The sequence below is a fragment of the Grammomys surdaster genome, unplaced genomic scaffold (genome assembly GCF_004785775.1).
Source record: "Grammomys surdaster isolate TR1022 unplaced genomic scaffold, NIH_TR_1.0 125977, whole genome shotgun sequence".
NCBI lineage: Eukaryota > Metazoa > Chordata > Mammalia > Rodentia > Muridae > Grammomys > Grammomys surdaster.
Genome location: NW_021620793.1, coordinates 3,996,195 through 4,017,469, shown reverse-complemented (window position 1 = coordinate 4,017,469; position 21,275 = coordinate 3,996,195). Strand labels below are relative to the sequence as shown.

Below are 21,275 nucleotides of genomic sequence, written 5' to 3'. Positions count from 1 at the left end.
CCCTCTGGCTAACAGTCCTAGGTCTAGGTGAACCATCAAGCTTCTGGTTCCATGAAAGCCTTGTCAAGGGAATGAGGGCAAGATACACAAACACCTGACATTTAATCACAGCCTCATTTGTAGACACAGCACATTAACCACAAAAAAAACTAAAGAGGTTCAGCAGTGAGGCATGTTGTGCTATAGCCTAGGGATAGTCAGGAGCTCATATCAACCAGTCTGATAACACACATTATCATGGCCTGCATCCTTCAGTGGTCTGGGGTGTTTAATATTGTCATAAAAGCTTGTTTTTTTCTGCTAGAGTTTTTGTCTACTTGCCCACATATTCCTTGTTCAATTTGCTAAGCTCATAGGTGGCATTTTATGAGTATAAATATATAACAGTGTCTGTCACAGTAATGCTAGGTGCTGACGGACGCAACAAGACATTCAGTCTCGCCAGGCGGTGGTGGCGCACGCCTTTAATCCCAGCACTTGGGAGGCAGAGGCAGGCGGATTTCTGAGTTCAAGAGTTCGAGGCTAGCCTGGTCTACAGAGTGAGTTCCAGGACAGCCAGGGCTACACAGAGAAACCCTGTCTCGAAAAAACAAAAAAAACAAAACAAAACAAGACATTCAGTCTCAGCAATACAAACCAATTTTTAAATTATTTTAGATTTACGTGTCTGAGTGTTTCGCCTACATGTATGTCAAAGCACCACATGCATGCCTCGTGGCCCCTGTAAGTAGTTCTGAATGGCTGTGAGCCAGCATGTGGATGTGGGGAAGCAAACCCAGGTATTCTACAAAAGCATCAAGTGCTCTCAACTGCTACGCCATCTCTCTAGCCCCCACAAAAACTACTACTGTATAAAATGTTAGTGTTTGACTAGGAAGACGTGAGGCACAGCCACAATGTTAGTTAGAGGAGCTACAAGGAACCAGGTCAGGTGCTATAAGCCTATACTCAGTACTCAAAGTAGAAGAACCAGGAGTTCAAGTTCGTTCCTAGCAGTCAAAAGACTTTAATCATCTAGGTAGGACAGACGGTCCCGTTTTTTACCATAAAATCAGAAAACCACCAGGCTGGAGGAATGCCCTCTCGTACCTGCCCAAGCAGAACCCACTCCCATGACTTCTGCCAATGTGTCTCACACTCCCTATGTCAACCACTCTCACTTTTTTGCACTCTAGAGTCAATTTTCTCTTCCAACTCACAAGAACAGCAGTCTAAAACCATGTGTTGGGCATACTCTGACCAGACACCTCTCAGTGTCCACAGGAGAGCTTAAATCTGCATCTCATTAGATAGATATCCAGCAAGTCCCAACACATTATAGGGATATCACAACACATATTCTCCAGAACAGATAGCATACAACAAGACCTGTTCTTGCTGCCCAGTAGTCCTATCCACATCTACAAACACAATATGAGGCTGAGAAATGACCTCAAAGTCCAGACCTCTGTGATGATCACAGTTTGTGATAAGGCGTATCTTTGACTGTTGGGATTTCTTCTTGACAACATTGTATGCAAGTTCCCTCAGGATAGGCATGGAGACATAGTTCCCATGGAAATTAAACTTGGTGAGCTGTGTACAGCATCTCAGGGCAGGTAGGATGGCACTGAGTTGGGAGTCCATCATTTGACAGCCCTCCAAATCCAGGGACACCAGAGTAGATGCAGATTTTAGTAAGAGAACTCGCAAGGGCTCTGGGCTCAAATGGGTCAGTTTGACCCATTTCAAATTCAGGTGCTTTAGCTGACTTGTACACTGGAACTCAGATATATGGATCCAGTCTGATTTTGAGAGATTACAATCAATCACTGACAGGGTCTCTAAGGGTGTCTTCAGCCACCTAAAAAAAAAAAAAAAAAAGAAACAAACAAGACATTTCAGGGAATATGCATGTGGTTCAAGATCTTCCTAATCACAGAATGAAAATCAGTGCCCATGACATTCCATGATAGACTCTGCCCATTCAAATCTGTACTGAGGCCTGTCACCATCACTGTAGGAACAGCTCAGTCCAAGACTACAATTCCTTTCCACACAGGAGAGACCAACCCAGGCATAATGTCACATTTCCCATCTACTCACCCTCTGCTTGAGGTCAAAACCAACACTGGGTATGGCAGTACATACACATCTGTGATATGATATCACTAGGGACCTGACACAAGAGGACTGTGGAAAGTACAAGCCAATCTTACTCCCAATCTGGACTACACTTGATGATCTTATCTCAAAAACCAGCCTGTCCTTGATGGGGACTGTGCAGGTGTGCAGTGCAGCCCTCTTCAATGCCTTCCTTTTCCCTTTTCCAATTCCCCTTAGACACTTAACAAAGAACTCAGAACCCATTCTCACTTGATCTCATTACTGAGAAGGCTTCCTAGCATGGTACACCCTTTCCAGACCATCAACTCCAGCTTGGCCCTACTCCTTTGTATTAGTGGTTATGTGACCACCTCTCTCTGGGACAGCAGAGACAAAACAATGCCCTGACACTCTTCTAATGCCTTGGTAATGTCCATCTCCCAGTAGCTGCAGAGAGCACATGCCCACTAATGTCTAAATGACAAGGCTTCACTTTATTCTGAGGAGAAACCTGACCATCCCTCCTTACCAGAATAGCTCATCCAGATGACCCTCTAGGAAGAAAACAGTATCCAGATGTAGGATCTGGAGGCATTTCAGTTTGAGGAACTGAGAAGTGAACTGGGTGATAACCTGCTGCTTCTCCACTGGAGTCATAGAGAAGGCCTGCCAGAGGTGAGAGAGAACGAGACAGCGAAGGTTCCTCATGCGGCCCAGGTAAGGGGCGAAGTTAAGCAGGCAGATGGGATTACTGATGCAGTACACACTCAGTTCCTGGATAGAGTCCAGATCCAAAGTCTCCAAAAGTTTTCTGTGGTAATACATGGACATAGCCCAGATCTGCAGCTTGCAACAGCACAGCCTCACAAAACCATTCCTGTTATCCACCCACTGAACGAGGAAGGACTCTGTGGAATCGAGTGGGTTTTCCTTGAGGACCAGGTCTATCAGCACCTCCACTTGCTGTTTCACCTCTGTTCCCGAATGGCCCACCACTGCTGGATTCTCACTGCAACCAGCAGTCCCGAACACAGGCAACCTGTTCCACAGCTTCAAAGGCATAACCCGCAAATCTAGCACTTTCAGCTTGCACCTCCTGTGGGTAAAGAAGAGTCTCAGCACCTAGCATTAACCACACTCTAACTCCCATGCCCTTGTCCATGAATCCAGTCCAGTCCCAGTGGGAAGCAGGGGCAGAGTCCTTCAGCCACTGCTGATGCATGAATCCACTGCCCTTTCCCAGATGGCTCACCAATGGCCAAAGGCCCTGGAGCTTTCCAAGCTGTGGACATCAAAAGCCTCCATTCCATCCTCTGTCTACTTTCTCTCCCCCATTCTACCTGACCCCAACTGTCTCTGCTTTTATTCCCTTCTTTGTATCACTCACCTGTGGGGAACTTCCTGGAGAAGCAAGGCATCAAACCCATGCAGGATAATCTCTAAGATTCTCCTGTAGGCAGTCTTCCTACTGATCATGGCCCCCAGTGGAAGACAGGGGAAGGGCCAGGCCTGCACCATCGCCTTTATGATCCCAACGTATCTATTTCTGCAGGCCTTTTTGAACAGTGATGGGAAGAAAAGTGAGGGTATGTCATCCAGAGCAGAGATAGCCAAGTCCTGGTTCTTCAGGAGGCTGTCCTCTGCCAGCTCCTGGAGTGTGGGTGGAGTCTTGCAGCTCATCCTGATAGATCTTCAGGAAGAGGATTCCTGGGGCAACATTTAGAAAAAGATGTAAGTGCTGAGATGCTCCTCACCCAGAACAGGAGCTAGATCAGGGCCACAGTCACTATTCCAAGAGTGGCAGAGACCTCAATTTTGTTCCTTTCACTCAGTACTACACTGACCACAACACCATTCCATCCCATTGGCCCCAGAACTATGGTCTCACACATCCATAGCCACAGTACATCTTATTACCATCCATTTCCAGTCTAGTCAGTGGATTCCACTCCCAGCAGAAAGTGAGTCCTGTGCACTCTAGAAGTTAAACCCCAGCTCCCTGAAGGAAAAGTGTCATTCAAGATCCCGTATAGCAGCAGGGGATAGGAATGGCAGATGCCATCCCAGCACTCAGGAGGCAGAGATATTCATTCAGTTGGGGGTCAGCTTTAGGGGTATGGTGTTCGGGAGAATAGCAATAGCTATTAGAAAGAAGGAAATTATGCTGAGAATGCTTCATAGGCCAGCACTTGGAAGGTAGAAGAATCAGGGGTTCGAGACCACCCTCAGCTACATAGCAAACTAGGTGTTAGCCTGTCTTAAACATGAAATTATAATTTTCTGTCTCCAAGCCAGAGAGTTCTTAGAATACAATTTTAGGACACACAAACCAAACACAGAACTCAGAGTCAGAGGGATCTCATGAGTTTGAAGACAACCAGGACTATATAATAACATTCTGTCTCAAAAAAAACAAGTATCTTCCTTATTTCAACTCATAATAGAAGACATTATAAACCCATAGCCAGTTTCAGGTACAATGAAGAGGAAGACTGCAGCCCCTTCTCCAGTGCCTTCACGCAGGCATCTTGAGGCATCTTTTTTTTTTTAAGGCAGGGTTTTTACTATGTAGCCTCAGGGGCCTGTTTTTGGGATTAAAGGGAATATTTTAATCCAATCTTTGCCTTTGGTAAATTCTATTGTCATAAATTCAGTATTATACATAAAAAGGCAATCCTCCTACCTCAGCCTGGGAGAACTGGATTGTTCACATGCACTAACAGCTGAACTGAATGTTTATTATAATATTTGAGTAAATGTTTATTTTTTGTAGCATTTAGCACTGAACCTGAGTTTCATACATGTTAGGGCATTGTTACTAATGAGCTACTAGCACCAAATTTCAAACTAAACATTTTATCATTTGTTATTCATGTTTTGTTTTTTATTTTTTTGTTTCTTGTTTGTTTGGAGACATGGTTTCCCTATCTGACCTTGAACTCACTCTGTAGTCTACTAGGCTGGCCTTGAACTCAAGAGACCCTCCTGCCAATGCTTCCCAAGCCCTAGGATTAAAGATATTCACCATCATACCTAAAAAATACTTCAAATGTCAAGGGTTGAATTTCTGTAGGAGAAAAGTTTCTTTTAAGTCTAGAATGGTGACTCACATTACCATCAAAACACTCAAACCTAAGGTAGAGGGATCTTCAGAAGTTTCAGGCTGCCCTGTGTGTTGGCACAGGACAGCCAGGGCGGTTATACATAGAAACCCTGCCTCAAAACAACCAAAACCAACTGCCACCCACCTCCCCAAAAGGTATTTGGCACTATACCCAGTTTTAAAAAAATCTGCCTACCACTCCTCATTAAAGCCCTATGCCATCTAACCTGGCCTGCCTAGTAATTTGGGAAAATATGAACAAATATCTACTCATCACAGACAGAACTCCAACAAGAAACCACAATCATGGGCGGTGGTGGCGCACGCCTTTAATCCCAGCACTTGGGAGGCAGAGGCAGGCGGATTTCTGAGTTCGAGGACAGCCTGGTCTACCAAGTAAGTTCCAGGACAGCCAGGGCTACACAGAGAAACCCTGTCTCGAAAAACCAAAAAACAAACAAACAAACAAAGAAACCACAATCATGCATGACTCTACTGTAGACCAGGCTGGCCTTTTGCCTCCTGAGTGCTGGGGACACCACCGCCTGACTAGCACACTGGTTCTCAACCTTGCTAACGCTGTGATTCCCCCCACCCACCCACCCATAAAATCATTTCATTGCTACTTCTTTAATGTAATAAATCTAATGCAGGATGTGACCCACCCCTCTAGCACCTTGAGATCACTAACTGCCAAGCAAGAACTACACACATCTGGGCAGGGCCAGATGCCCAGATGATGGCCTAAGGGCCTAGCCTACCCCCCATCCTCACAGAAGGCCCCATCTAGTGAAGAACTTCGCATTAAAACGGTTGTTAGTCTGAGGGGACGAAGTTCAAAAGAAGCAATCTTTGGGGCAGCAACTCGGGAGACGGAATGCACGGCTAAACGGGGTGTGCTAGCGCACACGCTTAATTCTAGCAACTGGGAAGGGCAAGCTGGAAGATCTTAATTTCAAGTCCTTCTTCAGTGACACCGGCTCGATGACTCAGCACTTAATCCTAGCATGCCGGAAGTGTTTGAGGCCCGCGACGCACTTATTTCCTGGCCGGCCTCGGGGAGCCCGGCAGACGAAGGCCTACTTCAAAAACAAACAAGAATGCGGGCTCGTCAAGTCTGCACCAGGTATCTACACGGATACGGGGTGGCTTCTGTCTCTTGGCTCGGAGTTGGGTGGTTTTTTGGTTGTTTTTACTGAGGGCTGAAGTGACGCTCAGGCCTCGGCCTCACGGAGGTGGTGAAACCACCGTCCGCTGCGGCTACTGAGGTCTAGCCCGGGTCATTATGGACAAAGTGACTTACCAGAGAGGGACAGAAGGAAGATGTCTCCCCGGCTCCTCTGTGTCCCTGGCTGGCCTCAAACTCACAGAGACCTGACAGGATGGCGCTCCTCTCGTGGTCGCCAAAGCTTTTACACAACGTTCGGCTCCCACGCCGCTTAAGTAAACCCGGACCCCGCCCCCATACAAGCCGCCTCTTGATTGGATGTTCCAGGCTCCGCCCACTTTCACAGGAAATTTTTTTTTCCTCCTCCAACGTTTTGTTTTGTTTTTTAAATCTAGAGCCAGATGTGGCGGGAAAAACCGGTGGCCAGAAGACTGAGGCAGATGCATCTTTGTGACTTTAGGCCCAGCCTTAGCTAAGTAAATATCGGTTCCCAGGCTCCGGCCAAGACTACTGGATGAGACCTTGCCAAAAACAAAAATAAACAAAACAAAAAACACAAAAGGCGGGGACTGTGGTAGTGCCCACCTTTAATTCCAGCGCTCAGGAGGTAGAGGCAGGAGGATCTCTATGACTTTAAGCTAACTAAATATTGACTTCCAGGCTCCAGCCTAGACTACTTGATGAGACCCTGAGTAAAAAAAAAATAAGGGAGGGAGGGAGGGAGGGAGGGAGGGAGGGAGGGAGGGAGAGAGAGAGAGAGAGAGAGAGAGAGAGAGAGAGAGAGAGAGAGAGAGAGAAAGTGGGGCTGTGGTGGTGCACTCTGGTGGCAGAGGCAGGAGGGTTAGGGTGAATTCGAAGCAATCCAGGTCTCTACACAGAAAGCTCCAGGACAATATAAAGACACTCTGATACACACACACACACACACACACACACACACACACACACAGTTTGACTCTGATCTTTGTTCTCCCCACAGGGAAAGAATTAAGATAGGGTTAAAGTCAAGACTCAGTCCACAAACAGATTTTTCAATATGTTAGATGTAACCGTTAGGGAAGAAAGATAGCCAAGGGTTAGTCTAATTCACAGAAAGATAAAAAGCAGCCAGGCATAGTGGCACAAACCACTCTGCTACATAGGGGGAAGAAAATCTGGAGTTCCAGGACAAGCCAAGCTACAATAGTCCAGCCTGTGCTACATGAGACCCAGTTTCAAAAAACAACTGGCGTTATTCTTTTAGGATTCTTTAGCCACGTTAAAATAATAAGGATCCAAACCAGATTCTCTCAGAAAAAAAATTAGCAACTCACGTGCCCAGTGTCACCTGTGGGCTTTTTCTCTTTTGTTTTGTCTTCCTGAAACAAGGCTTTGGTGTATGTAACCCAGGTTGGTCTAGAACTTGCCATGCAGACCAGGGTAGCCCAGAGAGGTGATCCTGTTGTTTCAGCCTATCCAGTGTTAGCTTCCAGAGCAAAACATCACTGCTGGCAAGCCACAGTTTAGGAGACACATATCACCATGCCTGGCTTTTTCGTCAAACTCAGGGCTTCCCAGTCAAACTCAGGGCTTCCCACACACTAGGTGAGTACTCTACCAACTGAGATACACCCCGAGCCTGAGGATATGGGGCTTCATGGAGGAAGAGGGGTGTAAGGCGAAATCTGCACAAAGATATTAGAAGTCTTAGTAGTTGTGAAAGGGCAGAAGAATGTGGCAGATGCCCTGGAACTGGATTTTGGGTGCTGGGACTCAAACTTAGGTCCTCTGCAAGAACAAGGGTTTTTAACAGACGAGCCAGCTCTCTAGGAACTAGACATACAGACCAAGGTAGCTTTGAAAGCCTAGAATTCTGTCTACCTCTGCCTCTTCTTCCTGCCTGTTGGGATTAAAAAGCCTGAGCCACGAAGTCCCCAGCCCTGTCTTTGTTTGAGGCTGGGTCTCCTGCAGTACTGATTATATGTAATTTGCTAAGTGTGTGCAAGAATCGATCTGCCTCCCCTTCCTGACAGTGAAAAATAAAAGACTGAACTACTCTCAGCCAACACTATGTGAAACTTAGTTTAAAAATGTGTTCTTAGGTGTGGGGGGTGGCACATGTCTGTAATCACAACCCTTGAGAGGCAGATCTCCGTGAGTTCCAGGCCAGCCGGGGCTAAACAGTGAGACCCTGCCATAAATAAATAAATAAATAAATAAATAAATAAATAAATAGGGGTTTTTTAAATTCTTTTTTTTTGTATGTTTATTTTTATCTTCTGTTTATGATGTTTGGCCTATAAGCGTTCCTTGTGTGTGTGATCCCTATGGATGCCATACCCCCTGGAACTATAGTTACAGGGGGTTGTGAGCCCCTGCCACATAAGTGCTGGGAATTGAACCCAGATCCTCTACAAGTGAACAAGTACTGTTAGTCACTGAGCCACATCTCCAGTTTAAATTTAAATTTTTTCTTCTAATTATTATTATCCTCCTCATCCTCCTCCTCCTCCTCCTCCTCCTCCTCTTCCTCCTCCTCCTTCTTTTCTAATTTATGTAGTTTATTTGTTTTGAGCCAGGGTCTCACTACTTAGTTCTGGCTGTCCTGGAGCTCACTATGTAGACCAGACTGGCTTCAAATTCACAGAGATCTGTCTGCTTCTGCCTCTGAGTACTGGGGTTAAAGGTGTGTGCCACGGTGCTCAGCTAAACATTTCTTTTGTTGAAGTAGTGATGGTGGTATGTAAGTGTGTGTGCGTATGTGTCTGTCTGTCTGTCTGTGTGTGTGGGGTGTGTGTGTGTGTGTGTGTGTGTGCATGTTTGCTTTTTAGTTTTTGGAAACAGAGTGTCATATAGAACAAGTTGACCTAGAATTGCATATTTAGCCAAGAATGACTTGCACGCCTGATTCTCTTGCCTTTCCCTCCTGAGGTGGGGACTACAGGCCTGTCCCACCATACCTGGATTGTATGGTGCTGGGATCCATACCTAGGATTCATACATGGAATAAAACCACTGTACTGGTTGTGCTACATTCCCAGCCCCTGGCTTTAACCTTCCTTTTCTTCTGCCCTTTCTTTTTAGACGGGCTTTTACTATGTAGTCCTGGCAGGCTCCCTGAGATCCGCCTCCCTCTGTCTCTCCATTGCTGAGTCTAAAAACCTGTGCACACTTAGCTACAACTTATTCTTTTTTAAAATGTGTGAGTGTTTGGCCTGCATATGTGTGTGTGCACCAGGAGAGGCCAGCCATAGGATTCTTTAGGACTGGAGTTACAGACACTCATGCATCACCATGTGGGTGATGGGATTACGAACCCATGTCCTCTGGAAGAAGAGCAAGTGCTCTTAACCACTCAGCCATCTCTCCAGGCCCCTGGTGAAAGTTTCTTGGGGAGGGAAGGTCTTGTTGTTGTCATTATTCATTTATTTATTTTTTTTTATTTATTATCTATTTATGTATTTATTTTGGTGTTTTCCATAGGCAAGACTTCATCTCAAAAAAAAAAACCAAATAACTGGAAACTAAACCCACAGTTTTCCTCATCTCTCTTCTTTCAGCTCGGGAAATCCTCCCCTGCAGCAGCGTTTCCAGCTCAGAATTGTTCTTCCCATATGTTCTGCATGCAGGTACGTCTCTCTGCTCTCCCTGAATTGAGGTCCCAGAAGCTGAGGGCTGAACTGGGGCAGGAAATGAACACAGAGCTACCACACTGTAAGGCCAGGTGGGTGGGCCAGAGCTAGGGAGAGTGAGTTATGATTCCCTCTGTAGGAAGTGTATCTGAGCTGAAGAATGGGAACCGGAAAGAAGAGGGGGCACAGAAGAAAGGGAGGGCTCACACCTGCACTGGGCTCAGTGGTTGCTTGAAGAGGCACTGGCCAGCCTGGTTCTCTGTGGGTGAGCTCCAGAGAAATGAATGACACTGAGCATTATGAATTAGGGACAAAGGCTGAAGTAAGACAGAGGTCAGTGGTGGTGGCAGTCCCCCAAGCCCTAGGGTGATGTGGTCACTTGTCAGCGTCAATGGTCATGGACTGGGTTGTGAATGAGCTCCTGGTTTCACCCAGTCCCTAATTCCTGCCACTTGGGTATGGCACATTTTATGCAATCAGTTCTTTGAATCATCCAAAACCTGCTGAGGATGAGCTGGGTGGGGATTCCAGAGTATAGTCAGTCATCCCCTGGGACTGGAAGCCAGTAGTTGAGAAGGGAAGATGTGGGGATGGAGAAGGGCTCAGTGATTGAGAGCACTGGCTGTTCTTCCGGAGGACTCAGGTTTGATTACTGTAACTCCAGTTCCAGGTGATGCCACACCCTCTTTATATCTAAAGAAGTGAACAGGAGACAGAATCTCTTCATGTTTTCTAGGGTACCTTGAACTTACCCTGTATGTAGCCCAAGAAACATGCAGCCCTCTTTCCCCAGCCTCCCAAGTTGCTAGCAAGCTTTTCATCAAGCCTGAACTATCTAGCCTGCTAATCTGACTTGTATGTAAAAGTAACTTTTATTCTCTTGTAGAAATTGTTGCCTCTGGCTGCTAATCTAGGCCTAATCCTGGAAGCTTCTAGCCTCCATAACAATCGCACCTAGGCCTAGAGTGTTTTTGGCTTACGGCTCAATGCGATCACCCTTTCTTGTTTTTTCTGAACTCTGGCTGGCTGGTTTAACTCAGCTGTTGTGACTCAAACTCCACTCTAAACTGACTGATTCGGATCTGATTCAACTCTATGTTTACCTAAAGCGAAGGCAAGATTTAAAAAATAAATAAATAAATTCTAAGTTGACTTCGCTCGCCACCTGCTGGATGCTCAGAGCACAGGGCCTGAGTTTTTACTGGCACCATTATTTTGCGTGGTAGCTTTTGTTGTGTTTCAGGCTTAGGTTTTTAACCTCAGGGACAATTTGAGTTTTAAAAGGAAATTCAGCCGAGCAGTGGTGGCACATGCCTTTAATCTCAGCATTTGCGAGGCAGAGGCAGGCAGATTTCTGAGTTCGAGGCCAGCCTGATCTACAGAGTGAGTTCCAGGACAGCCTGGGCTGTACAGAGAAGCCCTGTCTCGAAAAACCAGAAAAAAGAAAGAAAAAAGAAAAGAAAGAAGAAAAGAAAGAAAAGAAATAGGAAATTCAAGGGCAGACAAGCTGCAAACCGCAGTTCCTAGAAAAGAAGTGTGGAGGGGAAAAGAGAGAATCCCACGTCCCTTGAGTTATGCCACAGGACAGCAGGCAGCTATGGGACAGGAAGAAGGGCTTTAGAAAGGGCTAAGGAGGCCTGAGAGTGCCCAGGAGAGCATACTTAGAGCAGAGATAGACATAAGAGAAGCCAGTCTTTGCTAAGTAACTCAGAAAAGCAAGCCTTCTTGTGAATCGGCCATGCCGAGGCCTGTGACTACTGCTGCAAGGCGGGGTGTTTGTTGCTTGTTTGTTTAAGACAGTTTCTCTATGTAGTCCTGGTTGGCCTTGAATTCACCAGTTTTAAACAATCGCTATTAGGAAATGTTTGAGTATAGTCGTGCTGCAATTTTTAGGAGTAAGAAAGATATGAGTTGGCAGGTGCATTATGTGTTCCTGAGACCCCGGGTTCCATCTACAGCACTACAAGCAAATAACAAACAAAAATAATTTAAAAGATAAATTTTTAAATTTCTTTTTTGTTATATATGATGAATACATATATATGTGAAGTCGGCTTGCAGGTATGCAAGTGCATCCTGGGCATGCAGTACCTACCGAGGCCAGGCGAGGGCGCCAGATTTCCCTGGAACTGAAGTTACAGGTGGCAGTGACCAGCCAAGTGGATTCTGGGAACTGGGCTCCAGTTCTCTGTCAGAGCATTCCAATTTTGGAATGAAGTTCTTTAAAAAAGAAAATAAGGACCATGAAAAGAGCCAAATCATCAGGGGCTGTAGCAGAGCAGAACCAGCTTCCGTTAAACCCGCAGCAATCTCTGGCTCATGACTCCTGCTATCAGAATCTTCCGGATCTTCCCGCTTGCCCCTCCCCAGGACTGGATCACAGACACACACTGAAGTTCATGCTGGGGATTGAATCTAGCACTTAGTGCATACTAGACGACCACCCTGCCCCAGCTCAAAACTGTCGTCTTCAAACTGACATTTGCTTCTGCACTTCATAGCTTTGTTCAATGAGGTAGGTATTCCCTTTGGTTTGATTAATTGGACTGTCAGTATCTCATCTAAATCCTCTGTTCTGGGCACAACCAAGTATTGTGACTTGTTAATGACTCCCAACTCTACTTCTTCTATATTTTGTCATGCTGACTCAGGGCCTCGCAGGTGGTAGGCAAGTGCTCTAACCACTGAGCTACATGCTTCAGTCTCAATGTTCTTAGTTTCAGAGATGCAGCCCCAGCAGATACAGGATTACCTGTGCGAGTCCTGGCAAGGCCCCGATTTATATTCAGAGACATGAGAACACTTACCCAGTCTGCAGATTCTGGTAGCAGGGTTTGAGCCCTTTCTGAGATCCTGCCTTAAATGGATGGATGGATGGATGGATGGATGGATGGATGGATGGACAGACAGAGTGGGGAGGTGACTCAGCACTAGAGCATTAGTTGCTCTTGCAGACTTGAGTTCAATTGTTGGCACCCACATTGGGTGGCTTGCAACCTCCTGTGATTCATCTCAGAGGATCTGCCACCATCTTTTGTCCTCTGCAGACAGTGAACACATGTAGTTCACAACCAGGCAAGCAGGCGCACACGCGCACACTCATATATATGTAATCAGCCAATTAAAAAACTAAATCACCAAAAATAACATTTGGAAGAGCCAAGGGTACAGCTCAGACACAGAACACTTGCCTGTCATCCACAAGGCCCTGGCCTCCATCCCGTGCATCACAGGAAAGAGACACTTTAAGAAAATCGTGCACTGGGCAGTAATTGCTTCTCATTCCATCTTTCTTTAAACACATCCATATTCATGAGAGGGCGCCAGCGAGCTTGTCTGAAAGTTAACTTGCTGTCAAAACAGGCTATTTTCCCCCCTGGCACTTAACATTGTGATCTGACTCTCTATCCCCAGCATCTCCACACAGTCCAAAGGCTTCTGGGTAAGAAATAATCTATTAACTTTCCATCAAGAGCCAGGCTGGGTGCCAGCCCTCTTTCTGACTGGGAAATCTGTGGGAGCAGATTCATGACCTACTTTGATGTGGACACAGAGAGAAGACTCAACCTTGTTAGAAATTCAAATCCATCTTTCCTCTGGAGAGAGACCATAGATACTGCCCTGGTGCAGTGGTCCCGCCCACTTTGTTATCCTGAATAGTTTTCAGCATCTAATTGCCCAGAAAAGAGAGAGAGAGAGAGAGAGAGAGAGAGAGGGAGAGAGAGAAAGCAAAAAGGGGTTTGGGGGATGGGGTTCAAGCAAAGAGCACCTGTCTAGAGTGTGTAAAGTCCTGGCTCCAAACCCCAGGTCCACAAAATATAAAATAAAATTAGTTGTTCCCCCCAGGGAAAAAAAGAGTGTAGGGAAAGGAAGGAGACTAATTGGGGGGGGGGGGTTGCTGGCAGATGTCTCCGTGGACACCCATACATGTGTGGCACACACTCCCACAGACATACACATGTACACACAAATAAAAATAGATGAATTATTTTTATTCTATGTGTATAGGCATCTTTTTCTGCACATATGTATGTGCCCACATGCCCATGGAAGACAGAAGGGGACACCGGATGCCCTGGAACTGGAGTTACAGACAATTGTGAGCCACCACATGGGTCCCGGGAATGAAACCCCAGGTCCTCTGGAAGAGCTGCCAATGCTTTTAAGCCCTCTCTCCAGCCCAATAAAAAACGAGTCTTTAAAAACTGAAACCTTACTGTTTTTCACCTGTGTTGCTTCTGTCAGCAACGGAGGAAATAAGTATTATCGTTCATCTCCCGGGAAGCTGGCGGCATAATCTACATATCTATCCACCCTGACAGCTCTGAATCCTTTGATGTAGCACAGGAAGGCCTCAGAGCTTTCTAGGCAGCCAAGGATAACCTTGAGTCATCTGTCTACCTTCTCCCAGTGCTGGAATTATAGACAATGACAGGGTTTGGGGGTAGGGGATTGTTTGTTTGTCTGTTTGGTTGATACGGAATCTTACTGGCTATGTAGAACAGGCTGGCCTCAATTCACCTACCTCAGTCTTCTGAGTGCTAAGATTACAGGTGTGCACCACCACACCAGGCAACCAGGGTGGGGTTTTTTGTTTTGTTTTGTTTTGTTTTATTATTGTTGTTGTTGTTGTCATATTATTATTACATTGTATGTATGTGTGCCTGTGCGTATTCATGTGTGTGTGTGTGTGTGTGTGTGTGTGTGTGTGTGTCCGCAAGACGCAGAGTAGGTGTGAAGGGCAGAGGACAACTTTCCCAGTCGTTCTGAGTCTCCTACCTTGTTGGTCTCAGGGATCAAATTCAGGTCATCAGGCTTGGTGGCTGGAACCTTTACCCGCTAAGCCATATTACCAGCTCACCACAACAGGTTTTATGCACTGCTATGGATGGAACATGGGAGTGAGTGAGGATGGAGATGGAAAGAAAAAGCTAATTCTGAAAAATAAAAATGCAATTTTCAAGGTCAGACACTTCAGAATGCAGTACTGTATACAGCCACACGTGGGCGCGCTCGCTCTGTCCTTAACCTTTTTTTTTTTTTTTCCTAAATTATGTGTATTTTTGTGTGAGTGCTGGAACATATGGAGGTCAGAAGAAGATGCCAGACCTGGAGCTAAAGTTACAGGCAGCTCACAGTCGTCTGACATGGGTGCTAAGACTCTCACTTGTATCTTCTAAGAGCCACAGTACACACATTAACCTCTGAGCCATCTCTCCATACACAACCCCCTCCCTCCTTAACTTTCCTTAGCTTTATTCAGATGCCCTTGGAAGTTTAAATCTATTCTGTGGCTTCATCCAGGAGCGTGATCCAAAAGTTTGGTTTTGTTCTCAGGACCTCAAACTAGATTCTCCCGAGCGTCCACAATGTCCCTGCCTGCCTTGAAGACAGTCTGGTCAGAGCGATAAATAAATTCATTATTCAGGCAGCTCCCCTCCTCCCAGTGCCCTGATGCTGTGCTTGTGTCTGGATTTATCCCAAGTCTTTCAGTGGCTCAGCCTTTCTTTTCTGGTATCAACAGCTCTTTTCTATCCCTTGAGTGGCTTCTGTCTCTTGAATGAACTCCGGCTCATCCCAGAGCACTCAGAATCTATTGAAGCTGCAGCCTGCTAGCTGGCTGGGAGGAATGTCAGGGAGAGATAAATCCCAGCTGCACATTACAGGGGATATTGAGTTGCCTTCAGGCCACACAAGAGGGCCTCCCCCCCTACCACCCCAATTGCAAGTCACCAACTGCCCAGGCTGGAGTGGCAGCTGACTCAGAGAACAGCAGCTGGCAGCCTTGAGTTTGGCTGGGAGTAGATGGAGAGGCAAGCAAAGATCCATGGGGTGGGGGGGTCTCTCCTCTTTGCTGTTACTGTGTCCACCTCCATGTCCCCTGTGAGTAGGCCCTCCGGGTCTTATTTTCTCAGAGAAGCCCTACCTCTGACCTCTGAATACCTGACCGCCGTTCCCGTATTTCATGCTATTTATTGGTCTCTTCTCTAGGAGAGGGTGCCAGCGGCATACTGAATGTTCTGGTTTCTTGCAGGTGGCTGGCTGGCAGAAGGCAGAGCCCAGTCATCTTCATCTGAGCAGCCCCTGAAGTGGGTCTGTGACCACTGCTGCTTCCCTTGAGGCTCAGTGAACACAGCCCATCAGTGCTGCATTCAGATCAAGTTGTAAGGAAACACAGGGGTCCAGCAGCTCTAGATTCCCAGATCATCCTTATCACCATGACAACAGGATGGGATGGGAATGGATCTGAAGCTGAACAGAGCTTCTGAGTCTCCGTCTTCACTGAACTCCCCATCCAGGCTTTGGGAATGGGAGAGCAGAAGTCACGAAGGAGAGGAAAAAGAAACAAAAGTATTGTTGGGGCTGGGGGTGCCAACCTCCTCTAGGGCACCTGAGCAGTAGGGGCCAAGTGAATCCCACTTTTCTTCAAGCCCATCCTAGTCAACTCTGACTAAATAGCTAAATACAAGATGCTCTATGGTTTGGGTTTTTTGGGGGGGTTGTTGTTGTTGTTTGTTTTCAGTTCAATGGATCCAGAGTCAGGAGTGGCAATTCCAGCAATTGGATTTTATGAGCAGGAAAAATCACGTGTTCAAGGTCACCTTCAGTTTGAGCCTAGCCTGGGCTCCATAAGACCTTAACTCAAAACAAAGAAAAAAACAGCAAAAACAGAACGCTCTGAAGTTTCTTAAGCCTGAACCAGTCAGAGCTAGGTAAAGACTCCGTGTCTGCCTTGGGGAGAGGCAGGAGCCTTCTGTCTCTCCTTTACTGGTGTGGAAAGAATTCAACAGAAGAATTTCAATAAGATTCAAAAGTGGAGAAAAGAGACAAGGGGGAAGCAGGCAGGAGTTGCCTGAGGGCTGTTCCTCATTCTGTGCAGACGGGAGGAAAGCCAGGCCCTGCAGGTCCCTGCTGGCATCTTCCACAGTCTTCCATCTGAAATCAAAATGGACCTCAGAGGCGTACCCCATGCTTCATGCCCTGCATCTGAGGTCCCACTAAGTCCCCACAGCAGCTGCATGAGGTTAGTGATACACCTCGTCCATTTTATAGAAGACAGAACGCAGGTCGAGGAGACTAAGGAACTTGACCCATGTTTCACAGTAAGAGGAGAGCTGAGGCTCGCTCACCCTGAGCATCCCGACTTCAGAGACTTTGCTCTTGTCACAGTGTAGGGAGGATGCTAAGTCCAGAGAACCACCATAGGCAGATCACATCACTCATTCATTCACTCATTCATTCCCTGTCTTCCATTAGAGAGGGCAGGACCACTTCCAGCAGATCTCTGTGCCCTTGCCTGGATACAGTCTGGATCCGAATTACACACTCCTGAGGCACAAGGTAACTTCCCAGGTTTTCCTTGGGGTAGGAAATGGGCCCATCGTTAAGTCCCCCCACACTAGCCTCTCCCATTAGCAACAGACACACAAATTACTCTCAATGACTCTCTACAACTACCCAGCAAGTACCTGCTGAGAGACAGGTGCCCACAACCACTGTGGGGTTGCAAAGGTTGCTAAGGAGCTCTTTCCACCCACTCACCCATCAACCACCTACCCATTTATCAACCCACCCACCCACCCATCCACCACCTACCCATTTATCCACCTATCCACCCACCCACCCATCCATCCATCTACCTATCAGTTATCCACCCACCTACCCACCCATTTATCCACCCAGCTATCCATCCATCCATCCATCCATCCATCCATCCATCCATCCATCCAACAGCAGTTTCCCAACAAAGAGGAGAACAGATAAACATTCAGGATGATAGGACAGATTAGGACAGGGAGTCCAGAGCAGAGCCATGTCGGGATCGGACTTGAGGAAAGATTTCTGGTGGGAGCTGCAGAACGCTCAGGACTGAGGACCTTTCCCACTCTATAAGGGGTAGCCTGCCGGGCAGTGGTGATGCACGCCTTTAATCCCAGCACTTGGGAGGCAGAGGCAGGCGGATTTCTGAGTTTGAGGCCGGCCTGGTCTACAGAGTGAGTTCCAGGACAGTCAGGGCTACACAGAGAACCCCTGTCTCGGAAAAAAAAAGAAAGAAAGGAAGGAAGGAAGGAAGGAAGGAAGGAAGGAAGGAAGGAAGGAAGGAAGGAAGAAAACAAGAGGGTAGCCAGACTGCAGCATGGCCTCTGGCTTGTGTCAGTTACTGATAACTAGTTATTCATATGAAGCAAAAGTTGAGGCTTATTAAGATAAAGATTGTTTTCTTGTTTATTTTTATGTATTTATTTATTGATTTGTTTCTATGTCAGGATTTCATTCTTGTCCAGGATGCCTTTTTTGTTCTTGTTTTTGAGACAGGATTTCTTTGTGTAGCCCTGGCTAGCCTGAAACTCACTATGTAGACCAGGCTAGTCTCACACTCACAGTGATCTGTCATCCTCTTCCCCCTGAGTGAGTGCTAGCATTAAAGGCATGTGCCACTACACACAGCTAGAACAACTTTTTTTAAAGATTTTAGGTAATCCAGGGAGTGGTGGTACATGCCTTTAATCCCAGCACTCAGGAGATAGAAGCAGGTAGATCTCTGTGAGTTCGAGGCCAGCCTGGTCTACAGAGAGAGTTCTAGGACAGCCAGAACTACATAGAGAGACCCTGTCTTGAAAAACAAAAAAATAATCTTTTTAGGCAAATGAGTGTGTACCACATGTGTGCCTGGTATCCTAAAAAGCCAGAAGTGGGCCTCTCAGATCCTCTGAAAATGGAGTTACAGGTGGTTAGGATCTGCCATGTAGATGGTAAGAATCGAACCTGAGTCTTCTGCAATAGCAACAAGTGTTCCTAACTGCTGAGCTATCTTTCCAGCCTTGTCCAGTATGGTTTTGAGCTTCTTAACCCTTGTGGAGCAACAGCCCAGGCTGGCCCTGTGTTTTCAGTCCTTTGTCTTCTAAATGCTGCAGATTTTCTAGTATGGGCATTATATTTAGCAAGGTTGTGTTTGTTCAGACTTCTGATTTTGGTGTGCGTGAGTGTGTGGGTAGCACTCGAGCACAAGTTAGAGGACAATTTTCAAGAGTCAGATCTCTCCTTCCCACCATGCAGGCTGTAGGGATTGAATTCAAGTCGTCAATCTTGGCAACAAATATCTTTTCCTGCTGATCCGTCTTGACAGACTCTTTGTGCGTATGTTGTTGTTTGAGATGCTTTCTTTCTTTCTCTTCTTTCTCTTTCTTTATTTCTTTATTTCTTCCTTTCTTTCTCAGATAGAGTGTCACTCTGTAGCTTAGGCTGTCCTAGAACTCATGACAATCATCTTTCTTCATCCTTCCAAAAGCTGGGACTATAAGTATGCACCCCCGGCACCCAGTGACGTGCTGACCTGTCCATAGACAGAGCTGCCCCACACTGGCCTTTCCTTGGATGGGGAATGGGAGGGGAGCACAAAGAACTGGAGAGGTCGATGTTGCGCTGCACAGATGACCAGGAGCTTTTTCCCTCTCCTCCCCTCCCTTCCCCACTGTCACACGTGTCCCCCAGTAAGCAATCAGTCACTTTAGAAGACATAGGATTAGCTAAAGAATTGGCTCCTGAGAGGACCCATCAAAATGACAGGCTGACCTCGGTTTCAGCACAGAGTCAATGAGAGAATAAATCCCTGGGAAACCAAAGAACCTGAACCAGTAGTCTCCTTTGGGAGCAGGTGGTGGACAAGGACAGATGAAGGACACCCCTTCCTACTTCCCTGGATTTTAAGCTCTTTTTTTTTTTGCACAGAAAGTCTGTCCAAGTAATTAACAGAAGTAATTAGGGGTCAGATGGTCACAAATGAAAACCACTCAGCACGAAGTCAGATGCCAAGACTCTTTGTGCCAGGTGGACGGAGCTGCCCTGATGTGTCCCAGCGGTGTGACCCAAAACCTTGCTGTCCCTGCTTTGAGGGGAAAAGCCCTGGTGAGGTCGGAGGTTACATTCATAATCAGCAGTCCAGGCTGCACTGGAGATGTGCAACCTCTCAGGCCAGGAGCACGGACACAGCCCCTGACATCACCATAGCCCTGAGCTCAGAGATGTGCCCTGTGTGTTTTTGCAAGACAAAGAGGGCTTTTTCTTGAATGTGCTCAGCACCATTCTTCTTGGCCACATTCCTCGCAGGGTATGGGTGGCTTTCAGATCTTCAAAAATGGAAGGAAATCAGTCGCTTCTCTATTGGCTTAGTACTTATCCACCCACCTGTCCGTTCAACCAACCCACCTACTCACAGCAATCTTCTCTACAATCCACTCACCTGGCCATACACCCTTATATATATTTACCACATGCATGCAGCCCACCAGTTTCCTACCCACCCATCTATTTTCCCATAACCCTCCTGCTACCTATTCATCCACCTGGGTGGACATCCAATGACACTGATCCACGTATTCATCCATCCTTTCACCCACACATCCATGTATTCACTCATCCATGTACAACAGGCCAACCCATCTACTCATCCACCCACCTGGCCATGTCCCTTCATATCTATTCACCCACAGGTGCAACCCACCCATCTACCTATCCTTCCAGCTACTCATCCACCCAGATGGAACACTCTTCCTCTCACCGACCCACCCACCCACCTATTTTTATGAATCAGTGTGCAACCCCACACAAGTACCCATACTTCACCCACCCACCCATCTATCAGTTCATCCCCTCCATCCACCGATTTCACAAACATTTATTAGGACCATTCCAAATTCAAGGCAAGACTTCACTGAGCATGTAGTAAGAAGAATAATCATAGATCCGGTTCCTGCAGTTTAGGATATAGTCCAGAAAGATTGTGCACAAGCAAGCAACATCCCAGATGACAACCATGAGAACCAAACAGGATGTTATGGTTTGTATATGCTTGGCCCAGTGAGTGACACCATTAGAAGGTGTGGTCCTGTTGGAGTATGTGTGGCCTTGTTGGAGTAGGTGTGGCCCTATTGGAGTAGGTGTGTCATTGTGGGCGTGGGCTTTAAGACCCTTATCCTAGCTGCCTGGAAGTCAGTCTTCTGCTAGCAGCCTTCAGATGAATATGTAGAACTCTCAGCTCTGCCTGTACTCTGCCTTGATGATAATGGATTGAACCTCAGAACCTATAAACCAGCCCCAATTAAATGTTGTCCTTATAAGAGTTGCCTTGGTTGTTTTGTCTGTTCACAGCATTAAAACCCTAACTAAGACATGGGGTAAGAGGGGATTACAGCTCTCCAGACAAACAGGACAGGCAGGCAGGCAGACAGACAGACAGACAGACAGACAGACAGACATATAGATACACGTATATGTATGTATGAAGATATATCAGAGGGGTTTACAAAGG

The 21,275-nt window shown here is 46.6% G+C and overlaps 1 protein-coding gene across 1 annotated transcript; it reads right to left on the bottom strand.

Moving 5' to 3' along the window:
* Positions 1-1,326: 1,326 nt before the first annotated feature.
* On the bottom strand, positions 1,327-3,765 carry LOC114609580 (preferentially expressed antigen in melanoma-like protein 1). The gene is made up of 3 exons (XM_028753938.1): positions 3,473-3,765; positions 2,615-3,181; positions 1,327-1,843 (listed from the first exon to the last, which is right to left on the bottom strand). The coding sequence occupies exons 1-3, from the start codon at positions 3,763-3,765 to the stop codon at positions 1,327-1,329; spliced, it is 1,377 nt and encodes a 458-aa protein (XP_028609771.1).
* Positions 3,766-21,275: the final 17,510 nt, after the last annotated feature.